The sequence below is a fragment of the Amyelois transitella genome, chromosome 4 (assembly GCF_032362555.1).
Source record: "Amyelois transitella isolate CPQ chromosome 4, ilAmyTran1.1, whole genome shotgun sequence".
Classification (NCBI taxonomy): domain Eukaryota; kingdom Metazoa; phylum Arthropoda; class Insecta; order Lepidoptera; family Pyralidae; genus Amyelois; species Amyelois transitella.
This window is the reverse complement of record NC_083507.1, coordinates 7,886,696-7,913,894: the sequence shown is the minus strand read 5'-3', so window position 1 is coordinate 7,913,894 and position 27,199 is coordinate 7,886,696. Positions and strand designations below refer to the sequence as shown.

The window sequence follows — 27,199 nt, the reverse complement described above, 5'->3', positions numbered from 1 at the left end:
CAGCTTTGCTTTCAAGAGAACCAGTTTCGACGGAATTTTATTTGAATATAGTTAGATATTTTTTTTAGGTCAGAGAAAGAAGATAAAGTAACAGGTTAGAAAAGGGTAAGATGGTTTGGTCATGTGAATGAAAGTAGGTTGACTAATCAATTATACAAGAGCGTGGATGGTAAGTAAGGAGTGGGTAGGTCTAAACCTACGTACCTATTATGATATTTAAGATAAATTTGATAAATAAAACGCAAGTGTAGAAATGAGACTTTTTATTAAATAAGAATATCGATTATAAGTATTGCTTTACTACGTACGTACTTCTTACAAGGTAAAAGAATATTTAATATATTATTATGTACACGAATATTCTTAAGTGAAACATGACATCGAAAAACCAAAATACTAAGAATGAAAAGTCTACATTTATTAAATTATTTACTCTTAAAGATTCTAAATGTCGAACAGAAATTATAGACTACGTTACCAAATTTCAAAAATATCCGATTAGTTTTCGCAATATTCAAAAAGTTAGCATGCCCAAGAGGTCACATCTAATTAACTTTTCTATATACATTACGTACATACGCTTATGTATAATTTAAAATATTTACAAATCACCAGGATTTCTTGGTGACAGGGTAACATTTCATATTTTTCAAGATCCCAAATAAAAAATAACCATTCTTCCTTCTTCATTTTGCTATTTTAGATCCAAATAAAATAAAATTAAAATTAAAGAAATGATAATAATCTCTCTGATACTCTGATATTGGATAACTGTTTACATAATTAACACGTGAAAAGTCAGTACGTGTAATTCTAACTTTCTTATCTGTACAAGAGCTGTTCGTTCAATTTATACAAGAATGTAGATTACCGTTTTACCTAGTGCTAAATTTTTATTCAAAGTGGGTTTGTTGCGTCTGACGTACGTGACCTTTTCGTACTGATCGATTACCGAACCCACTCTTACTAAGAGCGGCTTCACACCAACGTTTGTCCAGCGGAGTAGACGCAGTCGCAGTTGCTGCGTTTCTTCGGCAGTTGCTTGAACGCGGCGTTAGCACGGTGTAGGCGCTACGTATACATTTATCAACGCCTACGCAAATGTGAAGTAGCTTTAAATCCAATCCGTATTCACGTCAGACAAGGCAAGGCTGTCTCGTGAACGTATGGCAGAGTTTATTTCCTATAGAGGGTATGCTAGGAGGGCGGAGGCGCGGCGGTTGGCGGCGCCTCTTGCGGTAAAGTGAAGTTGGTGAGCAGGTCACGCACTGCTGGCCATAGAGTGCACTCTGACAACGACTGATTGAACTCGCTGAACCTGCAACCGTAAGAATGTATTTGTCGTCGTCTTTCTGGTGGTAGACATAGTAATCTTTGTAAGACTAGACTAGTGATTTCGTCAGCAACAACTGAGATATACTTAGTAATGAAAATTAATAATTTCCACAGATAAAATGAAGAAACTACGAAAGCGCTATTTTGGTTTAGTAAGCGGGGTTATTTCGTTAAAAACAAGATCTCACACAAAACATAGAAGAATTCTATGTTGTGTTACTTACCCACTGTCCAGCTTTCCAACTATCTTAAAAAATAATTTCAAATCACAGTTACCTCTTAAGATGCAGCGCCACGGCAATGAGATGTGGCTGCGAGTCCCGCTTGTCAGCTAGCTGCGTCACGTTCTGCTGCATGTCGTACACCAGCGGCAGAACCAGTTGGGTGTCCATACGGGTGAGGCAAATCTGGAAATTCAAAAAACTTTAGTAAATTTGTGTTGCGGTGTAAGTTGCTTGGGTTCATTGCCGAGTGTGGCAGGATACATTGTTTAAATAATAGGCTATTTGACAAAGTTCTAAAAACTATCTTAGGGTATTTATTTGTTTATAAGGAGCCCTACAAAAATACTTTTCTGCCTTTATTACAGCTATTTTATTAAAAAATCGAAAAAGAAAATGAAATATTCAAATATGCCGCCAAAACGCGACTTTTAGCAATATGGCGGCCATGGCATGCAGTGACGTAAATTTCGTGTAAATATCATACAAAGCTTGTTGGTGTTTCGAAAAGTTTTGATTTTCTCTTGTTTTATTTAACTTGTGCCACGTCATATGTGTGAAAATTATTAAAACGAGTTCCTATAAATGTTATGCAGTGCCTCAATGCACTAATACAACAATAAAATCTCCTACGAAACTGTTTTTTTCTATGCCGATGGATTTGAATATTCGCAAGAAGTGGTTTCAGATCATGATCTAAGATCAGTGGTTAACAAGATATACTTACATTGATGTTTTCACATTCCTCAGTTCGGCAGCATAGAAATCTGGATTGTCTTTGAAGAAGACAATCCAGATTTCTTCTTCCAACCATTAAGTATTGCGACCACTTTTTGTAGGTTTCGACTGTCAGCTTTCGCGGAATTGGTTTCCATTATTAAATACCTATGTTATCTGAGTAATCCTGAGCGATCAAACACTTATAAAATCTTGAAAAATAATAGCGAACACTAAGGAACGGTACGATCCACAGTCTGTTTATGGATAATTGACGTCATAATAGAAATAGCCAATCACGTTCGTTTTTAGTCACGTGACAGCTGCATATAAAAACCTAATTTTCTGAGACGGATTTTGTTTAAATAATGCAATATTTTTATCTTGCGTTATTACAAATCGCTCCAAAAAAATAATATTAAGACTGATGACATAAAAGAAATGTATATTTTTAATACAGTCAAATAGCCTATAGTGAAATATATTTTAAAGTTCTAAGTGCGCGAGCGCTGTTTGATCCGGAAGAGAGCGTGGCGACGCGCGATCCTGGTTTGTCGCGTTGCCCGCTTCGCGCTGTGCCCCCTTTGTGTGTTCTCCGCTGTTTGGCGGCTAACACCCAACGGAAGGCAATACAAGTTATGTAACATTGGCCAGCACTGATACTCACAAAGAAGAGGATTTTATGCTTGGCCAGCAGCACGGCCGGCTGCCCGGCGGGCACGATCTGCGGCGCGGCGGGCGGCATGCGCAGCGCCCACTGCAGCGCCCACAGCGCGGGCGGCGCGCAGCCGCCCAGGTCGGCGCGCATCAGCGACACCAGCGACGGCAGCGCCACGCTCGGCGCGCCCCACGCGCGGCCCCAGCCCTGCAGCGCCGTCGCCCGGTACGGCGCGATCGCCACGCGCTGCTCGAAGAACTTCTCCATCACCTGGGAATACAAAATTCATATATTTGCAGACCGTTAATGACAGCCTGCTGGATATTAAGCCGCGAGTTATGATGAAAAAGAAGTCTGACATACAGACGGTATTCCCCTTTCCTTTTTTCGCGGACTTTTGTCTCATTCTCTTGTCACATCATACCCGATAATGTATCCCGAAGGCAAGAACTTCCACATATAATTATTTCGTGTACGATCTATTTCTTTAACATGTGATTACACTAAATTTTAACTAATTATTTTGTGATTTTAACTGAAAAACTTATGCTACCTGTATGTCATCCGCGCTCCACTGCTCCTTGTGCTCCGGCAGCGGCGTGAGCTGCAGCTGCAGTGACTGCATGTGCTGCGAGTGCAGCGACACCCGCGCCGCGAGCGCCGCGCCCTCCATGCGGAACGTCAGGCTCGTCGCGTCCGCCGTCACCAATGTTAACTGACGGAGAAACAGAAATATTAGTTGTACATTCGTGACATAATCACAACTTTATTCAGCTAGGTTTTGCCCGTGTGTTGATAGATATTGCCCCAGGTATCCACAAGAACCACTGCAGCAGCGAGAGCGGCGGGCCGAGCGTGCACAGCGGCTCCAGCATGCTGTCTCTATACTGTAACACTCACATGCTCCTCCTGCTGCACGAACCGCAGCAGCGTCCTCTTCATGTAGACACAGGCCAGGAACCGCTGCAGCGGCGCGAGCGGCGGGCCGGGCGGCGCGCCGGCGGGCGGCTCGCCGGGCGTGCACAGCAGCTCCAGCTTGCCGACCGGCAGCGGCGTGGCGGTGGCGCCGCCCCACAGCCGGGACCCGCCGCGGGCTGAGCTGGCGCTGACGCCGGCTTGGCCTGTTATGGGCAATAAAATGTTTTTATCAATTTGTACAACAGATACCGGATAGTGAGTTGAGAGCGTCATGTTGGTGAAAACGGGCCTGTCCTGCGCGTGATCTATTTCTCTCGGTCTATGTTCGGTTCGGTTTACGGGAGATAAGTGTAAGGATGCGGCGGCCGCTTACAGTGCTGCGAAGTTGAATGGGCCATGTCTATGTAGTACCTACCTACACGATGTTACTCACGTTTATGATCCGCAAGCGATGGTCGCGGCAGAAGAGGCGGGCCACGCGGTGAGGGGCGAGGTGGTAGGGCGTCGACCTACGAGTTCAACTGTGAAAAAGACACTCACCTTTATGATCCACATGGTGCCTAGGAGACGGATGGTGCCCGGGCGAGGGTCGCGGTAGGGAGGGGGAGGCGGGCCACGTGGTGAAGGGCGAGGTGGGGGGCGGGTGCGGGGACGCGGCGGCCGCCAGCGGCGACGGCGCGAGGGGCGACGCGGGGGACGCCGACACTGCTGCGCCCGCGCCGCCCGGTGGGGAAGTCAGGTTGAACGACCCGCTGCCCATCTGTGGGAGTACATTTGTTTTAACATCCAGTTCAGACGCAGGTTTTGACGCACACAAACTCCACTAGCAGAGAAACTCCATTATCATGGCGAAATCATCTCCTAGCGCACACAAAAGTATTTTATTTTCGAGTATCGGCATAAATAAATTAGTTTTCAATCGACATAATTGTTGTTTCTCACTTAAGAGTTCTAAAAAAGGGAAACGTTCACGTTAAAATCTATAAATAATATATAGTAAATGTTACCTGGTGTTGTGCCGGCGAGGCGGGGTGCGGGGTGACGGGCGCGGAGTGAGGGGTGTGCGGCTGCGGGGGAGTCAGCGGCGCCGGGAAACGAAGACCGCCTGCCGACAAAATATCATATTTTGTTAGTGTTTCTTTTTAAGACCTAAGTCGTGAATCAATATCCAAAACTGTAATGTAGATGATGTCAATATTATATTTACCTGGTGGCATTGGAGACATCGGCGAAGGCGGATTATCATCTTCGGCCAATAATCTCGTGCTGAGATTCTCTTCGACATATCGAGACAGGAAAGCCTGGACATGAAAAGGCAAATAAAATTCTAAACCTGAAGCAAGATTAAAAAAAAAATTCAAGCCACACTTGTTTGTTTGTTTGTAATATCTCGTGTAGGTAACACAAAATATACAATGGCGGACTTATCCCATTTAGGATCTCTTCTAGTCAGCCACTGAATATTTGAGATTTGTTTAATTTGTTAGTAAATTCACTGTGATTTTCCTAATAAATACAGTAAACCTGCCTTTAGCCCCTGTGCTGGCGCAAACTCATCGACAACAGCGCTGCGGTCGAACTTTGAGTAGGAGCCGTCGCGGATGGTCACCACGCCGCCGCCGCGGATGCCCACCTCTATGGAGTACGCGCCCGCGTAGATTACGCGGATCTGGAATCAAGATATATATTTTTTTATTCTCTTTTAGTTTTAACAAATAAAATTTTTCAGTCGCTCGGTGACCATGGCTCATTGTGACATGACTCGAAACGTCCGAGATAAAATAAAGGTTTTTTACGTGCGCGCTTATTATTTATAAATAATACAGGTGTATTATTTATAAACAAAAACAAACGGTAAGAATTTTAAATTTTCTATAGTATATTTATTTTAAACTATAAAATATATAATATCAAATAAGAACAAATAAGAAAACTCGGCATCAGATGCGACGATAACCATTGATAATCCTCCTGGAGCAAACTTGTGAGATCAAACTCCAATAAAAAAACAAGATTGGATAAATCAAATAATCCGAAACTTCTGTGTATGAAAGTGAAAAAATAATAACGCCGAAATATAAATGAATAAATATCATTGTCAATAACGAATAAGTCAACATTACGAAATAAGTAATAATTGTTAGTAAGAGTTGTGTATTAGTATGCTGTATGTGAAGATATCCTTACCTTTCTCCACGAGTGGGCCAGTAAGGTGAAGGTGGGCGTGGGCATGTGCGTGCGCACGTGATGAAGGCCCAGTTGCGGTAGAGTAGGTAAGCGAGACAGCGCCAAAAGAGGCGCGTATGTTTCGCGTAGAACTACACCTAGCGACATTAAGTCTTTGTGCCTGAAAGAAAGTGTTGGTTATTCACATGTAAGCAAGTTTTTAATTAGGTCAAACAAATTGTCAAACAGATATGTTTATAAGTCGTTATTTACAGAACCGAGTATGCTTTGATGCTTCTTTTCCCCTTTGAGCATTTCCTCATACACATTCAGTCATTCCTTCGGCCGGTCGACATGTCCATATCAACTGAATTGCTTGGCGCGGCGTTTGCCACGCAAGACTGATAGCACAATGTAGATCCGCCTTCATCGTGTGGTCGCGGCCACATTCTCCAGTTAGTGTCACAGGTCAATGATACAGTGGGTAAACAGGACAACGTGGGTACAGTGTAGAGTAACTTTGACGATTCAGATAATGATTGGTGGTCGTTGGGTGTGACTAGTGTAGAGCTGCGGTGGCACTCACCAATTAATGTAGTGGTCAAGGTGATGATGCAGCAGATGGTGGGCGTTGGCGGCTGGTTGGTGGGCGGGCGTGGCGACAGTGTAGCGCTGTGTGGCGGCGTTCCACTGCAGCACCGCAGTGGCGCGCTGTGACGTCCCAAACCCGAGTACCAGAGAACGATATGTGTACGATCTGATGCACACGCCTTGCCATAGCGTCTCGCGTTCTATCAAAACATTTTTTTCTTATTTTTTTTCATTTATGAAAAATAATTATAATGGAGGCCAAACAAGTAAATCGATAAAAACATAATAGCTCTATGCATATAGCTTCATCTCATTTTTGTACTTTATCGTAGGATGGATATCAAGTTGTTATCCACCTGCCTTCCACCCATAATGTTCTAAAATATTTATAAAATATCTAAAACAAAACTAGAGTACTTCTGCCGAACCGAAGATAAAAAAATACGATATGTCATATCCAATTTGAAATTATAGGGAATGATGAGGTCCGGCATTGTGCGTGCAATTTTTTGCAATTCTCTAGTAGCAGTTTTATTTGTTGTAAATCTGTTAATGTAATGTGTTAACCTTGAGCCGGTCGCAGCATGAAGTCGTGTAGTAAAGTATGGAGGTGCACGATAGCGGCCCAGTCCGCGAGGAATGCGTCCGCCGTGCGACCCGCGTCCGTGCCCAACTCGTACTGCAGGTATACGCAACGACGCTCTCCTGAAAAAAGTCATGTAAAAAAGCTCAAGTCCAGCTGCATGGCCTCTGTGGCGCAGCGGTAGTGCGCTTGTCCGTGTCACCGGAGGTCCCGGGTTTGAATCCTGGCCAGGGCATGATGAGAAACGAACTTTATCTGACTGGCCTCGGTCTTGGATGTTTATCTATATAAGTATTTATTCTAAAATATAGTATCATTGAGTTATTATCTCGTAACACAAGTTTCGAACTTACTTCGAGGCTAACTCACTCTGTGTAATTTTTCCCGTATATATTTATATTTATTCATGGCTTTATGACAGAATTGAGATTCGAATAGGACAGGTTGCTAGCCAATTAATTAAAAGCACTTAAAAAATCTCGTAGGTCGTGATGAGACAAGCAAATGATCGCAACCGGGAATTAAAGCAAAGGAAGGCAGCACTACCATATATCATATAAGATGGAAACATTGTTAAATGATATATACATTCATTTAACAATGTTTCCATCTTATAACAACACGTTTACTTTATTCCTTAGGGTTGCGCGCAAGCGAACCATGGAAAACTATCTTCGCCGTCTCCACCCTGGCCTGGTGCTTGGTACTAAGGTGGCGGCCAGTAGGCGGATTGGATCCGGGCAAAAGACTCTCCGCCTGGAAGACACCCTAGCCTGGTTCTTAGTAGTAGGGAGGTTGGTGGCAGCCATTAGGCATGAGCGGAGGGCAGCGTCGGGCTTTGCGTGTTTGCAGCGCTACCATATGTATATTAACAACAATGCTGCCGTAGGAAAAGCAACACAATTTACCTTGTTCTTTTGGATTGGGCGTGCGCACAGGCGAGCCATGGAAGACTATCTCCGCCGTCCACACCCTGGCCTGGTTCTTGGTAGTGAGGCGGATGGTGGCGGCCAGCAGGCGGGTGCGCAGCGCGGCGTGCGGCGCGGCGGCGGCGGCGGGCGGCCGCGGCAGCGCCACCACGCGCATGGCCAGCGCGGACCCGCTCCACTCCGGCTGCACGCCGCCGTGCGACACGCCGCGAGCCGCCAACTTCCAATACAAATATGTATTGTTAATCTGCATGGGACTGGCCCGGAAAAACTATTGCTGTCCCGTTTCACGTCTTAATAAAAAGCGAAACTATAGTTTTTCGCACCATGCTACGGAGGTGGGTTTAGCCTTTGTTAGTCTTGTTCGAATGTTTGGCGAACGCTTACGTTTAAGAACCAAATAGCGTAAGTGCCAATGATGGTTGGCCCGCCCGGTGTGTAGCTTGAGTGAATTTTTATTTAATTTTTTTCTCTGTTGGTTTTAATTAGTTAATGCCCCTAAACTACCATGCGCATCAGAATCGTTCGCTACCGTATCTATACTAATATTATAAAGCTGAAGAGTTTGTTTGTTTGAATTTGTTTGAATGAATCTCAGGAACTACAGGTTTGAATTGAAAATTATTTTTGTGTTGAATAGAACATTTATCGAGGAAGGCTTTAGGCTATATACCATCACGCTGCAACTATCAGGAGCGAAGAAATAATGAAAAAATGTGAAAAAAAAACGGGGAAAATTATTGATCCTTAAGGGCTTCAATGATGCCCAAAATAACTATTCCACGCGGACGAAGTCGCGGGTACAGCTAGTATGGAATAATAACACCATCTTGTTTGGTATTCTCCTCCTCTTTCATCGGAATAAGAAAATAAAATAGTGTTAACATACCTCCTGCGCGAGGTTGACGAAGGGCACGCGCTCGTCGGCGGCGGCCACCACGTGCGCCAGCTCGGGCAGGAAGTAGGCGGGCTGGCGCACGCGCACCGCGCGGCTCGCGGCCGCGGCCAGCTTGCGCTTGCCTGGCTGCATCCCTGTTCATAATCAAACAAGTTTTCAACCATACAAAACTAATTGAATATATAGTGTACACAACATCGCATTGATAATTTCGATATGATCAATGAAACACTCTGTTCCGCCGCTTCTTCTACACAAACGCTTTGGAAGTGGTAGAAGATATAATTTGACTTGTTATGTTGACGTCAATAAGCGAAACTAAAATAGGATATTTTAGAAATAAATCTATTTTTGTTTCATTTCATCTAAAATGCATAATTAACTGGAGATATCACACAGATTCTCGCCCAAAAGTATGTTCAAGATTTTAAGGATTGGTTTGTAAGCACTCGTAATATTGGTGCGTTATTCAATAGCAATCTCCTCTTAAAAACAGTAAGAATTAGTGGACATACAGTAGTAAGTTTTTGTTTTGTTGTTGTTGTTAAACCATACGTTTTGACAATTATTAAGCGATATATAGTATCCTATAGTAATGAATAAATATTTGGAATTTAGAATTTTTTAAATCTATTATAATTAATTAATACCTGGCGTGTCGAGCGGTGTGAACGGACCGTGTGTCAATGTGAACGTGTCGAGTTCCACCAGCGAGTGGATCTTCAGGAAGGCACGAGCCGGGGCGTTGGGGGCGGTCGTAGCTACAGCCGTACTCGAAGATGACGACTATCAACAAAGACAAATTTAAAAAGACCTATGAAATTGACATTTAAATGTGCTGTGTCAAGAATCTGTTTTGTTATTGAAGTGCAAGATTTTAAAACAAAAATAAAACTTTTTAATAGCATGACGATAGATTCTACGATTTTTCCCTGTGTAACATGTACGACCTAATCAGTGCCGTGGCTTTTTAGAATTGTTATAGACCATACCTCGTCCTCGCAGTCGTCAGGCGTGGCCCGGCGTGCCCCGGCAAGGTGAAAGGCGAGTGACACGGTACAGCTGGCGTTAGAACTACCGGCCGCACCTGTACTCGTGGTCACTTCCTTCATTTCCACTATCTGAAACATACCATCATTCATTAAGTACTTTTTAGCTGTACCAATTATTATTTTTCTGTCTTTGATTAGCCTTTATCTATTTCACTACACTGCAAGGCGATATCCCCCGCGAAATTCCGTTGAAAAAGTACTTTTTGTGTTAGCAATACAACTTAATATGGCGGCGGCGTCGCAACCATCGCACGCTTCTATTCTGTAATTCACGCGTATATAGTCCTGTATGTCTAGCATATGGTCGGTGTGTGGGTGCAGAGTGCCACAGAGACAGTGGTACTCGTGACAATTGCACGAAATAAGTAGGAGCTTTCACTATAAGTTGTGTTGATATCAATTAGTGAAACCTTGTTTCATATTTTAAAAAACAAAATAATATAAAAATGAGTAGTGACCAGTATATGGTCGGTGTGTCGGTGCAGCGTGACGTAGAGGCGGTCGGCGGCCAGCCGGTGCAGCGCGTGCTCGGGCCCGTGCAGCAGCGGCAGGTGCGCGCACACGCTGGCCGGCAGGTGCTGCAGCGTCTTCTCGCAGCGGCGGGCCACAAGCCAGAACCTACAACAATACAGTTTGAGCTATTGGTTATGGTGGATATCCAAGAGACAACAAAGAATTAGACCGCGGTAAAAATTGAATTTAAAAATGTGATGCCGCATAGGGATCTTGGCACATGGTGCAGCGGGGTTCAATAATGTTAGACCTAGGAAGACACAGAACAGTGCAATACCCACCTCAGCTGCGTCAACAGAGTTTTGATGAGCGGTACATTAGTATCAGCCAATGCGGCCGCCAGTTCAGGCATGCGCGGCGCGGCGGGGTAGGCAGGGACTCGCGCTCGCAGCCGGCCCGCGTGCGCGCCCACGCACACCAGCAGCTGCTCGGCGCGCAGGCACGGCCACAGAGCCGAGCACGCCAACACGCACGGCCAACCGCCCACGCTGCATTCCACCTGCGATTTTACCAACAAACCATTTTCTTTAGGAAATGAAACCAAGTTTTTGTTATGTTAGTTTGTGATAGTTAGAATAGTTTTGACATTTATTTTGTTACATGTACATCAATAAAAAGCAAAATTGTAAAACTCCTACTCAACTACTACTACTCAATAAAGAAAAATGCAACACTAGAACTCACCCCGAGATCATTGAGCAGCACTTTGAGATCGTTGAGCCTCTGGCGACTGCGCACGTGTACCGTGTGCGCCAGCAGCCGCTCCATGGAGGGCGCGTGCGGCGTGAGCGCGGCCGCCACGCGCTCGCCGCCCGCCAGCGCCGGCACGTGCCACACGCACAGAGACTCGCCCTCGGCGCCGATCACCAGGCGGTAGCCTAGCTCGCAGCCCAACTCCCTGTTGCAAATGTTAACACTTGTTTATTTTTAAAGTTAATTTGAAACTGTTGAAGTTTCTGAAAAACCTTTATAAAATGGCAAACAGTGCAGTTACTAAGTAGGTAACTCTTTCAAACTCGTAAACCTTATCCTCCCTCCAGATGTAATTGTCATGGTTCACCTAGAGACAGGGGAAGTCAGTAAATGACATAAGAACCACTTCTAATTATGCTTCTTGCACACACCACTCTTGCTCAAGTAGAAGTATTAGTAGCTGATCTAGGACGAAAAAATTTTCTTACTCAAGAAACAATAATATTTAAGGTTAAATTGTTCTCTCACCTCCAATATGAAACTTGTAGTTTCTGTCCTGGTATATATTTATCGACCTGCAAATGTCGTGACAGTCTATCACGACATAGCCTCAATGTCTGTGTGTACAGTAACTCTAGGGATAAAGAGCGACAGAAGAATCGTAATGCTGTAAGTGCACCGCTTAACCCGGCCGCAGCGAGACGGGCTTGCGCCACGCCACGGAGCCAGGCCAGTTGAGAAGTGTGCACTAACGGTTTACCCTCTGAAAAAAAAATGTATCATTAGTAATAGTTCACAAAAGATGTGTTTATAAGTAGAAAGGTGTGTATAACCTAATAAATAATTCAGAAATTGGCTTACCCAATCCAAAATCATGGGCAAGAGAACTTAGGAGGTAACCAAAATTACAGTGAGAATGTGTTAAGTTTCTTCACCCCACCAGGTTTTCACACAAAGCTACTCTTGTTTTAACCAACAGCAGAATACACAGATTATTAACCATAATATCTTTAAACTATAAAACAAAAATGCAAATGCGTGTTATATTTGACAAATTAAATACCTCCAGTTTCATTATCCTGTATCAAGATTGCAATATCTAACAATCTCCATGGAAGATTTGGAGCATCACCCATTACTGTGAGCGATACACTGAATTCTTGACCTACTGTAAAAGTAGCTCTACCATTTTCAACCTGCAATGTAAAAAGGAAACTATAACTGAGTACCAAGTCACATTTGTAAAAAAATATGCTCATCTTCAGTAGTGCTGTAAGCACAATTTTCTACTACAAGCATAGTATTTCAAAATAGGGTTAGCATACCTTTAAATTCCTGACATCACTAGGCAATGAAGCGGTGGTGAGTCTTTGTCGAACCACATGTGCAAGGGCACGTAATGTGGAGCGACGTTCGACTGCAGTCAGTGGAGGGGGTGGCACCAACCGCTCCCGGATAACGGCTGGTAGGCGACTATATGTTCCTAGAGTTAGCACTTCTACAGCGGCAGCCATGTGAAATGTTGGAAGTCTACAATAAAATCAAAAGAAATGTCATGTCCACAACAGATAAACTGTGTTACTTTCAATTTGTTGTGTGTGTAATCAAATTAAATTAAAGTACCTGAATGACAAGCTGTGATAAGTGGACATCAGAATGACCATAAAAAGTAGTAAAAACAAAAACCTAGAAAGGAATCACCAAAACATCTTCAAGAGCTCACTCTCCATAACAATATCAAACTAATGACTGGATTTGGAAAAATGAATGTGAATATTTTACAAACCTTGCATGTACAAGTGTTTCTCTAGCCACTCGGGCAAGCACATCAGCAGTTTCAACAAAGAGGAGAGCTTGTTTGTCCAGAAATGCCATAATATGGGCAGATCGGTCAACTTTAGTAGCACTACTTGCCCACTTAACCAGGGCCAACAAACGTACAAACAACTGGCGAGTTCGAGCGCTGAACTTATAAATTTCAATTTTACGCTCCATGTCTGTTTTGCGAGGCAATCTGTAAAACAAAATTTTCTCATTTGGCTACAAGAAAATATTTCACTTTTGTGGATGTTGTATTTTGTTGATTCAGGTAACTAAAAATGAATGCAACAAGCTTGGATAGCTTTTCTTTTCCTTTTAACAGGTTAACAAAGGTCATATAGCAGTTCTTTCACTGTAATTTTATGATTTTGTCACACATAGATCATCCTGGGTCAAAGTAGGTCCATCTGACACTGTTGTTCTCTGGATGGCTCATGAAAGGTCATGGAGGGAAATATCTGTTTGTGACGTTGTGGTGCTTCAGTCTCTCTTCAGCCCCACTCGCGCCCTTTGAACTACCAGCATTCACCAAGTTAAGTGGTGGTTCTACCGGCTCGTTGCTGGATCTTGTGTCTATTGCTAAACCCATGATCTCTCTTGTAAAACTAGTCCAAATAAAGTGTCTTTAATCAATCAAATTTTAATCATCTCTCATTTCTCTTACCTGCGACGTTTTACTAAAACGCCACATGTTCCAAGAAGTTTACAAAATGAAAATTTCATGCTAACATTTATTAAATACTTACAATTCAGCCAAAACTGTAAGTTCATCGTAGGTTCTTTGAACAATAAAGTCAATCAATAACGCGAGTGATATAGAACCACCTCTAGCACCACCGCCTTCGGCACTCTGGGTACACCCTTCAATTGCAACAGGTACCATGATTACGATTGCACATTCAGCTATGATTGCATCCAATCGATAAAATGAGAACCAGTGTTATTAAGATAATAACTTTACATTGTCACAAAGAAAAATGAATTAGATATTGCTTCCAAACCAAATAGAATGCAATGCATAGCAAGCGGACAAACTGAGTGAAAGAAAGCAAGCAAAAAGCAAACACAATTTGCTTTGGTTGTAATTTGATAGTTGGGTGACATTGACAGATAGAATTTTTTTTCCTTCCGGTATATAGTTTAGCAAAGATTTTAAAATTCTTATTATATCTAGATCTGTTATCTGGATCTCCTGAAAGATCTCTTTGCTGATAAGTACCTAGTACAGTCGATGACTTGCGCAAAACAACCGATTGCGGATTCATAAGCTTAGTTCCATGACTTTGGTTACTAGGTATTATAGTTTCTACATATGTTCTTTGACTTTGTTTTATCATTGTTTAGATTACAACGAGTTCAAAAAAAAAACATGTTCTACGTCATAAGACAGTATGACAATGACTTAAGTACAACATGACATGACAGCATTCTTCAACATGACAGGACAGAACATTTATTTGACATAAAAGGCATGAATGGAGGTAGGAAGTTCATTCAAGAAATGTTCTTAAATCGCGAGCCGACTTTGTTCTCTTATTAGGTTTGTCGTAAATTTAAATAAACTTTCATTTTATTTCGGGCTGTTAAATAGTTTACTAAGTTATATTTTCAACAAGTTTAGAAAGCCGGTTTGTACTCACGTTTTGTTTCCAAATAACTTTTATGCTATTTTATGATTGTTAGAATTGTACGTTCCTCAATATTAAACCGAAGTGTAAAGTTTACTAAGTTATTGTGTAGACCAAATACCAACCACCTGAAATCACAAGCAGCAAATATGGGCCTATTGACTGAAGGGAGCCCCTTGACTTGGGAGGAGACCAAGGCCCTGGCAGAACATGTGCGTCAACACGGCATCGAACAATTCATTAATCTGTACCGCAAGCTTCAAGACAGAACTGGCGATGTACTTAAATGGGGTGATGAGGTATTTATAAGTTATAGTTATTATTTAAAAAAACACTGCAAAGTACTGCATAAAATATAGAGATTAAGTAAATTATTATTAATAATACAGCAACTATATAGTAATAGGAACAATAATGAGCATATCATATTTTATTAACCTTTAACTAGTGACGTGTAGCCTCATAGGCGTCGCGCACATTACCAATTGTTACAATAATGCACTTCCCCACGCTTACCGCGACCCCGCATCTCAGTACCTTTTGTTTTAGTGCTAAAACGACTGCGGAAGGCGACGGATGTGTTATAGTTTACAAAACACGTGATAAATATCAATCAGAAAACTGGGTGTAGCCTGTCAGACTACATGTCCCTAGCTGTCATACAAAATATATTTTTAACTTTTTAGTGCAAAATGGCAGAAAGTTCGAGAAAACGTACAGAACAAGCTATAAGTTCATCAAAAAAACAAATATTACACGTAAATAGTCCTTAATTTGAAGAGGAATTCAAATCCCTCATGCTAGCATCTGACCAATCTGATAGCGAATGTGATTGTGAAGAATTCTTGATTTCTGAGGGCGAACTTTTACAGAACCATGATAGTGATCAAGATGATCATCAGGAGAGCAGTTCTGTCATTCTGGAAGAATACATCAGTGATGTAAAGTGCCAGCGAGAAGTTGGAAGCGATGGTTCCGAATGCGAAGACGATATCAGACGAATTCAGAAAGAGGCGTCTTTCTGAATTACGTAGATCAAACTTGTGCAAAAATTGCCAGTAATTTATGCCAAATTGAGTAGTTGTCAGAATTTTTTTATTTTATTTTCAGAAGTTCGTTTTTTGTTTTTTTGTTACTTTCTACCTTAGACTTTAAGTTAAAAGTAGTGAGTTGTTATATTACAATTAAAGGTTTATAAAAATACCAAAATAAAGATCTCATATCTAAAAAGTCTGAAATGCCCTCACTATTATTTGTTCCTTTTTTAAAACATAAATATATTAATAAAAACTTATTAATTAATTCATATGTCTTTAATTAAATACCACTGATATAATAATTAATTAGTTTAAAATCATCCCAATTAAAGTTTCCGAAATAAACGACATGAAAAGTTGTAGTCTGTGAGACGTCACGTCACCTTTAGTGTTATAAATTTTTGACGTCACTAGTTAAAGGTTAACTTAGATACACTTTCAGGTGGAGTACATAATTGTAAAATTCGATGATGAAAACCAACGAGCCACAGTAAGTTTAAGAGCTGATGAACTGTTGCCAAAGCTACAAGAAAAGGAGCATTCAGACCCACAAAGTAAATATATTTCCAATTAACTACTTTATTCAAGTAAAACTAAGTAAGTAACCTTCTACTAGTCACAAATTGTTCTGTATATAGCTTTGTTTATAGAGCCTTGAAATCATTTAATATCAACCTTGAATAGTCAAGTCAAGAATGACAGGCAATATTTACTGCTGTAACATTACAACATAATTTATTTTTGATAAAGATAAGTATTGATAAGTATAGTAGACATACCTACAACAAAGTTAAATAATACAATATAAATAATCATTGCTACATTAATATTATTTTATTCTAATTAATCACAATAATTCTCCAGAAAATTCCTAGGGACTGATGGTGTTATGATTGTGAAATGTTATGCAATATCTATAAGTAGCAACACACTAACACTATACACTTCAATATTGTTTATGTACTACTATGTATATTTATCCCTAGCTGTGCTCGCGACTTCGTCTGCGTGGAAGTTATTTTGGGCATCATTGAAGCCCTCAAATATGAATAATTTTTCCTGTTGTTTTTTCAAATTTTCCATTATTTCTTTGCTCCTAATAGTTGCAGCAAGAAGTTATATAGCCTAAAGCCTTCCTCAATAAATGGTCTTTTCAACGCACGCAACAGAATTTTTCAATTTGATCCAGTACTTCCTGAGATTAGGGCATTCAAACAAACAAGCAAACAAATTCTTCTTTATAATATTAGTATAGATTTTTAACCAGATTTTGCTTAGAACAGCTATCCTATCATCTTCCTTTAAAAATGGGTGTCATATCTACTGATATTGCCCAACCTGATTTTTAGTTTTTAAGCCTATGTGTTAAATTTCTTTAAGGATAGAAGTGACCAACTTCAAACTTTGGAAATATAACTTATTGAGCTTAATTATTGAGATACAATTCAAAACAGATATGGACAAAGGTGGGAAACTCATTCCTTCGATTCCACAATTTTAAGTCTCACTCCCACCTTTCTATGTTTTATCAATGAAGAGGCAACAAACATTCTTCTTTCTTTCTTTCGCATTTATAAAATAAGTTTGGGTAAGGCTTGCTTCAGTTACTCACAGGCAACATTTACTTTTACTTTTCAACTTTACGCCTGTGCTAATTTCACGAAAACAGGAAATAAACGAGATAAGCACACAAAGATGAGAGAGAGAACACAGGCGGCCCTGCGCGCATATTTAAGTTCTTAAATCAAGAAGAAAGGCTTTTACGATACATGTTTGAATAATTTCTACTTCAGTGATAATGTCAACGTGGTCGGAAATACAATATTTAGGTAGACTACTATAACATCACATCACATGTCACATATGAGCGAGTGTTTCGCGGAAATCTCATGTTGCGTGTTCTTCAAACTACCTGCCGCCTGTAATTTAACTTTGCAATGCCTATATTATTGCCTTGTGTCGAATAGCATTAGACAAAAAAAAATATTGCATTTCATTACGCATAAGGTGACAATCCCCTTAAAAAAGGAGTCAGGTCCGCAATGATGGATTGAGAAGGCAGGTTTACACTTGAAGCTCGTCGTTTCAGTGCCGCAACCGTTGCAGGGGGACTTCATATTTGAACATAATTTCACATCCAGGTGTCTGAATGACGATGGTTTCCCTCACCATAAGAGTGTCTGTTAACAGCCAAACTTTGTACAGAAGTAATTCAGAAAATGAATCATTGCTACAAAGCATACAATTTGAACCAATACATCACACTTTTTAGTCTTGTTTTCCAGATAAAATTTACCAAATATATATAATAGGAAGGTCACTTCAATTGTCATGAATATATAAAAAATAGATTCAAATATTTTTTTATATGGTTTTAGATGTTAAATCTCTTTGGCGGCCTGAGTATGGTGCGTACATGGTCGAAGGCACTCCGGGGAAGCCTTACGGGGGACTTCTGGCCCACTTTAACATCGTAGAGGCTAACATGCAGTACCGCAGAGCTGAGGCTAGTACTTTGTTAAAGGATGGTGAAGTTATCATGAGCATTACTAATTTTCCAAGGTATAATTAACTGGTTTTTTTTTTGTATTGCTTTCATGCGACCCTCTAATTTGATTAATGTTATACTTATACCTAAAATCACATGAATCAATATTAACTTCAGTAGGTATTTCTTTATCCTGAAATGAGCCCAAACATAGACACATTAATTGTACTTGTATAGTAATAGTAATTATTATTACTAACTCTTGTTTTATTTTTTCTGATGGAATTAAATTTACGCATACTTAGCAAATTATCTTTCAATAGACAATTCCTTATTGCAGGTTAGGTTGTCCTAATTTCTCAAGTCCACCATATTCCCCAACTCCAAATGAAGGTGTGACAAGATCTCTATTCTTTCCGGACCAAGGCATATTTCCTGGACACCCGCGTTACAAAACTCTCACGTCCAACATACGACAGAGGAGAGGGGAGAAAGTCGCCATAAATATACCAGGTATTTTAATAGATTTTTTTTGTCATGTTCTCCTCTCTTATTAATATGGAATAAAAAAGACAATATAAAGATCATAAGATCTTTTAAGACACAAATTATTTAGGCTCGTGGGGATATGATTACAGTATGCAGTTTTTTTTTGTTCTTTGTAGTATTCCGCGACGTGAACACCAAGATCCCTGTGGATGACTCTAGCAAGCTGGAGCCCGAGGCAGCAAAGCCTGATTGCGTGTACATGGACGCCATGGGTTTCGGCATGGGCTGCTGCTGCCTCCAACTCACGTTCCAGGCGTGCTGCATCACGGAGGCCCGCACTCTCTATGACCAGCTGGCGCCGCTGTGCCCTATAATGGTATTTACCTGATTTGTATTATACTGGCAGCCCGCCACTGCTTCACCCTTGATACATACATAGTCCTAAACACCCGCACGTAATGTGACTTTTTAAAGGTGATATAATTTTCATAGTCGGTCTAGAATTTCCGAAGTTTATTACCCTTATGAACAAAATAATGTCGACTTACTAACTAACATCAGTATAGATATTTTCTGTATACTTTAGTCTCTTTATCACAGTCCTAGAATAATAGACAAGACGTCAATCTGAAAAGACTGAATGAATTACTTACATATTAACCTAGTTGGGATTACACCCGTGATCATGTGAATAAGGCAAGCACTTTACTGCGCAATAGAGCAATAACGATACAAGAGGTGGGTAAATGGTGGATAAATGGGTTTAAATGGAAGAATTTCGTGTAATTTGACAAATTTTACCAACTTGCAGTATGAATGTACGAAAAAAATCTTTGACCAACAATTTTAATTTATACTTAACTTGGTTTTTAAAACGTTTACGAAACCAAAATATCTACGTTTATTTCATTAAAGCATGTTGACAATACATTAGTCATGCTAAAGCGAACTTCATTGTATTCTATGTATTCAGGACAATCTGTTAGGTTCACCTTTCTAATAATTAATGTTCTTATAAGTTGTACTTTTCAAGGTCTTCGATAAAATAGTTCGTCGAAAACAGAAATTGTTGTATGTATAAGTATATTTCTTAACTATGTACAATGTAAAAAGATATTATAACAGAAAATTTTCCAACTCTGACCTTTCTATTTAATGAGCAAATAGAGACATGACACAGTGAGCGTTTTAAGTGGTCGTCAGCTTAATTGTCATTGATTTACGATTAACTTATTTGAGACACCACATTCAATTATTGATTATTTCACAGAAATTTTCGGTATAAGTATTATACGTGGATGACAAGATTATGTTAAGTCACATATGTAGGTTTCCATAGTATGTAAAGTATCATTTACGGTGCTATCTTAAACCCTGAGGTTTAGGACTAACATATATTGAGCATTTTTTGTTAATATTTTGACGACAGAGAACTAACAACATTATCTTAATCAGGATTTAGTATATTTTGTTAACACAAACTTATCATGTTTGCAAATTCATGAATTTGCCTATAAAATCGAAGTAGGTAGAGTCAAAGAGTACTTTATCCAGCGACATTGCGACCAACTTTATAATCGATATTTTATTTATTAATCATGACACGACCTATATACGTCTACGCTTTTAAGAGTATGAAATAATGTATGAACATATCTTCATATTATTACGTCCCCTCGAGAGATGCGGTAGACGGAGCCATCAATCTTAAAAATGTATATCTTTGTAGCCATACTAGTATGACAAATGAGTATGATCATGAGGAAATAGCGAAAGCTACGTACAGCTGCGGCAGGGAAGCTTTCAGATCTATAATATATAGTGTAAGTGAAAACTTTCGGTATTCCCGGCAGTTGGCGCTATCGGCCGCGACGCCTATTTACCGCGGGTACCTCACCGACGTGGACTGTCGTTGGAACGTGATCGCTGCGTCGGTGGACTGCCGCACGCGGGAGGAACGCGGGCTGGAACCGCTGCGGGAGAACAAATTCCGCATCCACAAGTCCAGATACGACTCCATCGACTCCTACCTGTCGCCGGAACATGAAAAGTGAGTAACTTTCTCTCTTTCAGCGTTGTTAGTTGCTCTTTTTCTTCCAAAATTTCGTATTCCGCTATTGAGTAGTTGCGCTTTGTATCTCTCTCTCTCTCTCTAACATTCTGTTGTTGGTTTTGATATAATACTGTTTAATTTGGTGACTTTACTTCCTGCGAAAAAAGTATGATTAATTCAAATATTATCATAGGGCTCAATTTCCGTATTGGTAGATTACAATGACGCTGCAAAGAAATTTCTGTATGTTTAAGATAAAATTTTCTTTAAAATTGTAGACAATTTGTGTTACTAAATTTTAAAAAATACATACATACATACATACATATAATCACGTCTATATCCCTTGCGGGGTAGACAGAGCCAACAGTCCTGAGCGGACTGATAGACCACGTTCAGCTATTTGGCTTTAAGATAGAATTGAGATTCGAATAGTGACAAGTTGCTAGCCTATCGCCTAAAAAAGAATCTCAAGTTTGTAAGCCTATCCCTTAGTCGCCTTTTACGACATCCATGGGAAAGAGATGGAGTGGTCCTATTCTTTTTTGTATTGGTGCCGGGAACCACACGGCACTTTAACTTTAAAAAATACAATCTGTGATTAACCGATAACTCAGAATGGAGAAAACGTATAAGAATTATCGATCCCAAGCCCCAAATACGCTTTGCTTTATATAAGAGATGCTTGTTTCTGCAGTTTATTGGCTTTTTTTATTGCCAGATTTTATTATTGTCAAGTGCCTGCTCACAATGGGGCGTTATCTGTGACTGCACTATATTCATGTGACTGGTTTCATTAAGATACGACGTCAATTTTCCATTTAGACACTTTCAGTATTAAAACATTGCTTACCATGGTATATATTGATGGGGTGTCATGTCGTAACGACTCTTTGTTACACATTCGTTCATGGCAGTAACAATGTGATGTGTATTTTCATCTCATCAATAATCAATGATCGTAAATGTATAACGTATAATGTTGCTTTCAGATACAACGACATTCCGATAGTGCACGATCCCGCCATCTACCGGCGCCTGCGCGACAACGGCATCGACCACCCGCTGGCGCTGCACGTGGCGCATCTCTTCATACGCGACTCTGTTTCGCTGTTCTCGGAGAAAGTCAATCAGGACGATGCCAACGACTCTGATCACTTTGAGGTAAGGGTGTTACAGTTATGTCCACTGTCTATCAAGTGAAACCAGTCGAAAGGAAGTGATTGTTCTGTACTTAAATATCTAATTATTTCTTTAATTATAGTTATAATTGGAAATATACATAAATAAATTGATAGATAGATAAACTTATTGCACCAGGAGAAAACATTTTTTTTCCATAACGTCACTGAAATCGTTTGAAGCAAGCTCTTTCAAAGGCGCAGCTTCAAATATTTTGCCAAGATTGGTTATTCTTTATTTTTTTACCAACGCCTTATACATACATTGTTTTTTTTTATTAGCAAATGTTTTTGTAACTTATAATTTAGGTATATGATTGCAATAAAACTTTCATAAACTGATATTATTTCGTGTTTATTAGGTACATATTAATTTCGTCTTTATTACAAGGTTAAATACCTATGGTGAATGAAAAGTATTATCAACCGAGCATTCATTAATAAATGAATGTTTTAATATTATTACTTAAATCTTTGAACGTAAATTTAAATTATTGGTTGTAAATCTGTCATGATCGGACAATTTTAATGGACAGATAACAAACAGGTTTTACAACTGGGTAGTATACATCTGAAGATGGTCTTTAGTCTGAGATATAGATAGACTACCTTGTACATGTCTGTGACCAACGAAAGATCTCGTTTATTACCATTCAAGTAGAAACTTCCATAGTGCACATACAACACTAAGCACATCCAACACTCATAAAATTCATGGGTTTGTCAGTAACGGAAGCAATTTTATAGGTATATAGATTGAAGAATTTATAATGGATGGATCTTTAAGACGTCTTTAACAAGTTGATGGTGTCGAACAGAATATCCAGTCAACCAACTGGCAGACGATGCGCTTCAAGCCGCCGCCGCCGAATTCTCCCATCGGCTGGCGCGTGGAGTTCCGCCCGTGCGAGACACAACTCACGGACTTCGAGAACGCCGCCTACGTCTGCTTCGTGGTGCTGCTCACCAGGGTCATACTGTCTTACCAGCTCAACTTCGTCATGCCGATCAGCAAGGTGAGCAATTTTATTATTTTCGTTGTTTAAAAAATACCTCCGTCTCATTCTGGTCTATTATTTGCAAAGCTACTTAATTACGATTCAAGTTGAGTACTTTTAATTCATCAAACTCCCTGCTCCGAGCTGCCTCTACTAGAATAGTCCCGGTACAGGTGCAGTTGGCTTTGCACTATGTATTATTGAATGATTCGTGTCCGACTAGGCGAAGATGCTTGATTTTCCACACGTTGAATGATGATGAAATGTCGAATCTCTTTATGACCTGATATATATAAACCTGACTTTACCACTCCTAAATCCTACTAATATTATAAATGCGAAAGTTTGTGAGTATGTCAGTATGGATGTTTGTTCCTTGATGAATTTGGTATGTAGGTAGCTGAAGACCCAGAATAACATATAGGCTACTTTTTATCCCGGAGTTACCGCGGCATTGATAGGGTTTCCTTGCAGACGAAGTCGCGGGCGGAACTCCTCTTCCGAAAGCCTTGATTTTTATGTGTATATTGTGTAGCAACAAAAGCGATTTCTGTTTATCTTCCATACAACAACCAGGTGGACGAGAACATGCAGCGCGCACAGCGGCGCGGCGCGTGCGTGTCGTCGCGCTTCTGGTGGCGCCGCGACGTGCAGCCGCGCGCCGCCGGCCCCGACCACTACGCCGAGATGACCATTGACGAGATCGTCAACGGAAAGGTGGGTTTCTTTTTCCGGAGGGTTAGTTGCCAGTCACATACTCGTACATGCACATAATTATTTCGTCTTTATCCCGTGGAATGTTCTTCATGAATATCGATATATTATTATTTCTTATCTTCTGTTTTTCGATTTACGTCATAGATAGAAAAATGGGGAACATGATTTGTCAAAATTAGTGAATAGCGCACAGCTTTGACTGGACAAATGTTACGGACTTTTTAAAGGGAATCCTATTTACATTGTTGTAATATTACGTATGTATTTCAACACAAACGAAATACGTGTAATCGTGTTCTAATTTGATAATTAATGACTGAACACTACTGAACAGTTATTAAAAGAAAGATTTTTTTCCTTTCTGACGCGTAATTTTCATCTTATTGTATTGTTTCATCTGTTCATATATAAAAATTGTGGTTCCATTGGAAAACTCTCGTATCAATATCTCAGCTTGATCAAATTAATCAAGATATCAACACTAGAATTATGCCGATTTTAGATTTTTTTTCCATTAAAAGTACTTTACAAGTAATATTCTTTTCTCTGTTTTAAATTTAATTAAAATCTTTTTATACGTAATTTCTAGGACGGCATATTCCCCGGTCTGATCCCGCTGATCGAGTCGTACCTGTCGGGCATGGACGTGGACGCGGACACGCACTGCTCCGTGCAGCAGTACCTCAAGCTCATCCAGCGCCGCGCCTCGGGCGAGATCTCCACCATGGCCGCCTGGATGAGGGACTTCGTGACGTCCCACCCTCAGTACCAGTGAGTCTACTAGATAACGATCATGTCGGGCGGGAAGTGTGTGTGTATACTCCGAAAGAAAGTGGCGGAGTGTGATACAGGAAATAAAAATTATAAAGATGAGTAATGTGATTGACAAAAAGATCTGAAAAATATTAAAATGTACATCTACAGCACTTACTTGATTAAGGTTGAAACAGTGTAGCTGACAGCGTATTGAGAGGGCTGACGTTAGACAATACGGCCGGCTCTAGGAACGTCACGAGCAATAGAACTCTAAAATGAAGGAAAAAGTGAGAGAGAGGAGAATATCATACTGACAAAAAATAGATTACATAATATTTTTTGTGTCCGCCGCTCCTGAAACGCGTCACGATTTTAATAGGTCTACTATGGCTGCTTCGGCAAAACTCGCATGATTTTACCGTCAGTAATTTTGACATTCATCCACAGAAAAGACTCTGTGGTGTCAGAGAAGATTAACTACGACCTTCTGAAGACCGCGCACGGCATCCAGAGCGGGGCGGTCAGTGCCCCCACGTTGTTAGGAGCGAGCACCACGTCCAAGACCAACGAGGACATCCCCAAAGCCTTCACGAAGATGATGAGCAAGGACTGCTCGTAACCACGCCTTTGTCATGCAATCTACCAACTACTAGTTGTTGTATTTGCAATTGCCTTAAACTCATTTCGAATAAAAGACGTCATGTGAAACCGAAATACATTATGGAAACTCCATATTACAGGGTATTTGATTGTTTGCAACATCCGCGTTGAAATTGTTAGAATTTTAATTGAGATGCTTCTGATACCAAAACTGAAAACCTGAACGTTATTTTATAAGAAAGTGTTGAATATAACTTCTTTTATTGAAATGACACATAGTTTGATCGTATAGATATATAGTTAAACATCCATAAATGGATCATGTTAATAGTTAGCATTTTACTAGTTACTCTTCATTCCAATTGATCTTGATCTGTCAAAACGGTATTTGATATCGCCGTCGCATACAAACCGAAGACAAGGTGCAATAGATGAGTAAACTGCGAACCTGTCATTACTCAATGGTAATGACTCTAAATTAAGTTGGCCCATTTTCTGCAATAATTATGACGTAACAGTGACCTTATAAATATTCGTATAATAAAAACGTATTGTTTATTCTTTCACATTCTTATTTCAGTATACTCGAGTATACAGATAATATTTAATTTTGTAACAACTGGTCATTCTCTCATAATAACGTATTGCATTGCAATTTCCACTGTGAACTTCAATCGAGGGCCGCTAAAAAATTACAAAGAACGTGGGCGAAATGCAACCGATCTTTCGCAGCACAATGCAAAACCTTATGCAGGATAATATTCTTACCCACTCGAAAATATAATTATAGTACAAAATATTATGTAGCTATATGAATTATGTGTGCAATTAAGATTAAATATTTATAAACACAAGCATTTATAACAGTATTACACCATTTACCTTTCATCATAGTCCACAAGGTGAAAACGTTTGTAGTGTGGTTGTGACAAATAGAATCGTAGCCATACCAACCGGTAACTAGTGATTTGTAATATAGTAATTATGAGGTACTTAGCAGGCTGTTTTAATCGATTTTTAAGCTTATCTCTAAGGGGGACTATAAAATATAACATACATAAACTTAATTTTTTTTATAAATATACTCTCAATTTCTGTTTGTTATGAATTTCGTTTGATATTTTTTGGTTTCAATAATATGAATTTTATTTTATTGTTTTACCTAAATTCAGATTGGTGTTTGTGAACAAATATTGTTGTTACTGTGGTACTGTGATAAGTAGATGAGAGTTCGAGATTTATATGCATTGCGGCGTAAGAGACTGACATTATCTTGAATGTTCTTATGATGAGTACTGTGAGCAAAATTTTGCCCTCTAATAGAAATGTTTTATCCGTCCCTTACCATTTGACCTTGTGATGTGCGCTGCAGGGACGATGTCATAAAAATGGTTGCAAATGAACATTTATAATTTCGAATATATATCCGTTGGGGTACTTAGAACGGTACAACAATGTTTATAGTTTATTTATTTTATCGTTTTGCTAAGTGTTCTGCTACACTTAGTTTTGTAGTAACAGAGTTTTAGTAAATATAGTAAAATATCATATGCCGTTCATTCATCCAGTCTTGATGTATTTTAAGACGAAAAATATTTTTATCATTTTGGTCCAGTTTTTGCAGTTTAATAAAGGTTACAAAAAAAATTAAAATCGTTGCGGCCATTTAGTTTGCACAAATTATTTTGCCTTATGTTATGTACTTGTTTTGAGATAGTGAAAGTGTATCTAATTTGTCTTTATTCTTAATTTATGTAAGTTGTTTTTATATTATGTATTTTGTTCACTGATAGCAGTTTGCAATTGAATTTCTAATGTGATATATGCATTAATAAAGCTATTTTAATTGTTTACTCGTTTTTTTCGTGTTGCGAATATTCACACCAATTTGAGAATCTTAATTCCATCGTTAATCTGTCTAGATAAACGTGGATAGTGCCTGCATCACTGATTGGTTATGATTGCTGTAAGGGATAAAGGTGTGTGAGTAAAGAATTGAGATATCATGGATTTCGGTGCTAAGTTTTTTGTGATGGCCTTCATTCGTTGTTCGAATGCTTCGTATTTGTGAATAGGCTATTTGACTGTAATAAAAATATACATTTCCTTTATGTCATCAGTCTTAATATTATTTTTTTGGAGCGATTTGTAATAACG

General features: G+C 39.8%; 2 protein-coding genes across 3 annotated transcripts; one reads left to right on the top strand and one right to left on the bottom strand.

Moving 5' to 3' along the window:
- Positions 1-248: 248 nt before the first annotated feature.
- LOC106136968 (mediator of RNA polymerase II transcription subunit 14) lies at positions 249-14,141 on the bottom strand. The gene is made up of 24 exons (XM_013337676.2): positions 13,842-14,141; positions 13,061-13,288; positions 12,600-12,804; positions 12,338-12,470; positions 11,803-12,037; positions 11,266-11,479; positions 10,863-11,080; positions 10,527-10,686; positions 10,009-10,137; positions 9,667-9,802; positions 9,008-9,150; positions 8,098-8,338; positions 7,174-7,311; positions 6,602-6,806; positions 6,037-6,196; positions 5,378-5,518; positions 5,057-5,150; positions 4,857-4,954; positions 4,390-4,609; positions 3,832-4,052; positions 3,485-3,646; positions 2,941-3,201; positions 1,612-1,742; positions 249-1,318 (listed from the first exon to the last, which is right to left on the bottom strand). Exons 1-24 carry the CDS (start codon positions 13,976-13,978, stop codon positions 1,198-1,200), a joined length of 4,131 nt encoding a protein of 1,376 aa, XP_013193130.2. The 5' UTR covers positions 13,979-14,141; the 3' UTR covers positions 249-1,197.
- A 441-nt stretch (positions 14,142-14,582) lies between these two features.
- LOC106136969 (glutamate--cysteine ligase) lies at positions 14,583-26,895 on the top strand. Of its 2 annotated transcripts, XM_013337678.2 has the most exons (12): positions 14,583-14,723; positions 14,836-15,022; positions 16,203-16,314; positions 18,139-18,322; positions 18,589-18,761; positions 18,914-19,113; positions 20,591-20,787; positions 21,783-21,954; positions 22,790-22,987; positions 23,546-23,686; positions 24,276-24,457; positions 24,890-26,895. In XM_013337678.2, the coding sequence occupies exons 2-12, from the start codon at positions 14,873-14,875 to the stop codon at positions 25,059-25,061; spliced, it is 1,881 nt and encodes a 626-aa protein (XP_013193132.1). In that variant the 5' UTR covers positions 14,583-14,723; positions 14,836-14,872; the 3' UTR covers positions 25,062-26,895. The 2 variants fall into 2 exon arrangements, with proteins under 2 accessions (XP_013193132.1, XP_013193131.1); XM_013337677.2 differs by having other exon boundaries at positions 14,583-15,022.
- The last annotated feature ends 304 nt before the right edge of the window (positions 26,896-27,199 follow it).

Excerpts from the sequence above, each read along its gene's own strand:
- LOC106136968 (XM_013337676.2), bottom strand. The coding sequence starts at position 13,978 with ATGGTACCTGTTGCAATTGAAGGGTGTACCCAGAGTGCCGAAGGCGGT. Across the intron at positions 9,803-10,008 it reads CTGACGACTGCGAGGACGAG|TCGTCATCTTCGAGTACGGC; the intron begins GTATGGTCTATA and ends CTTTGTTGATAG. Across the intron at positions 4,053-4,389 it reads GCACCATGTGGATCATAAAG|GCCAAGCCGGCGTCAGCGCC; the intron begins GTGAGTGTCTTT and ends TGCCCATAACAG.
- LOC106136969 (XM_013337677.2), top strand. The coding sequence starts at position 14,768 with ATGATTGTTAGAATTGTACGTTCCTCAATATTAAACCGAAGTGTAAAG. Across the intron at positions 19,114-20,590 it reads CGCCGCTGTGCCCTATAATG|TTGGCGCTATCGGCCGCGAC; the intron begins GTATTTACCTGA and ends TATTCCCGGCAG. Across the intron at positions 23,687-24,275 it reads ACGAGATCGTCAACGGAAAG|GACGGCATATTCCCCGGTCT; the intron begins GTGGGTTTCTTT and ends CGTAATTTCTAG.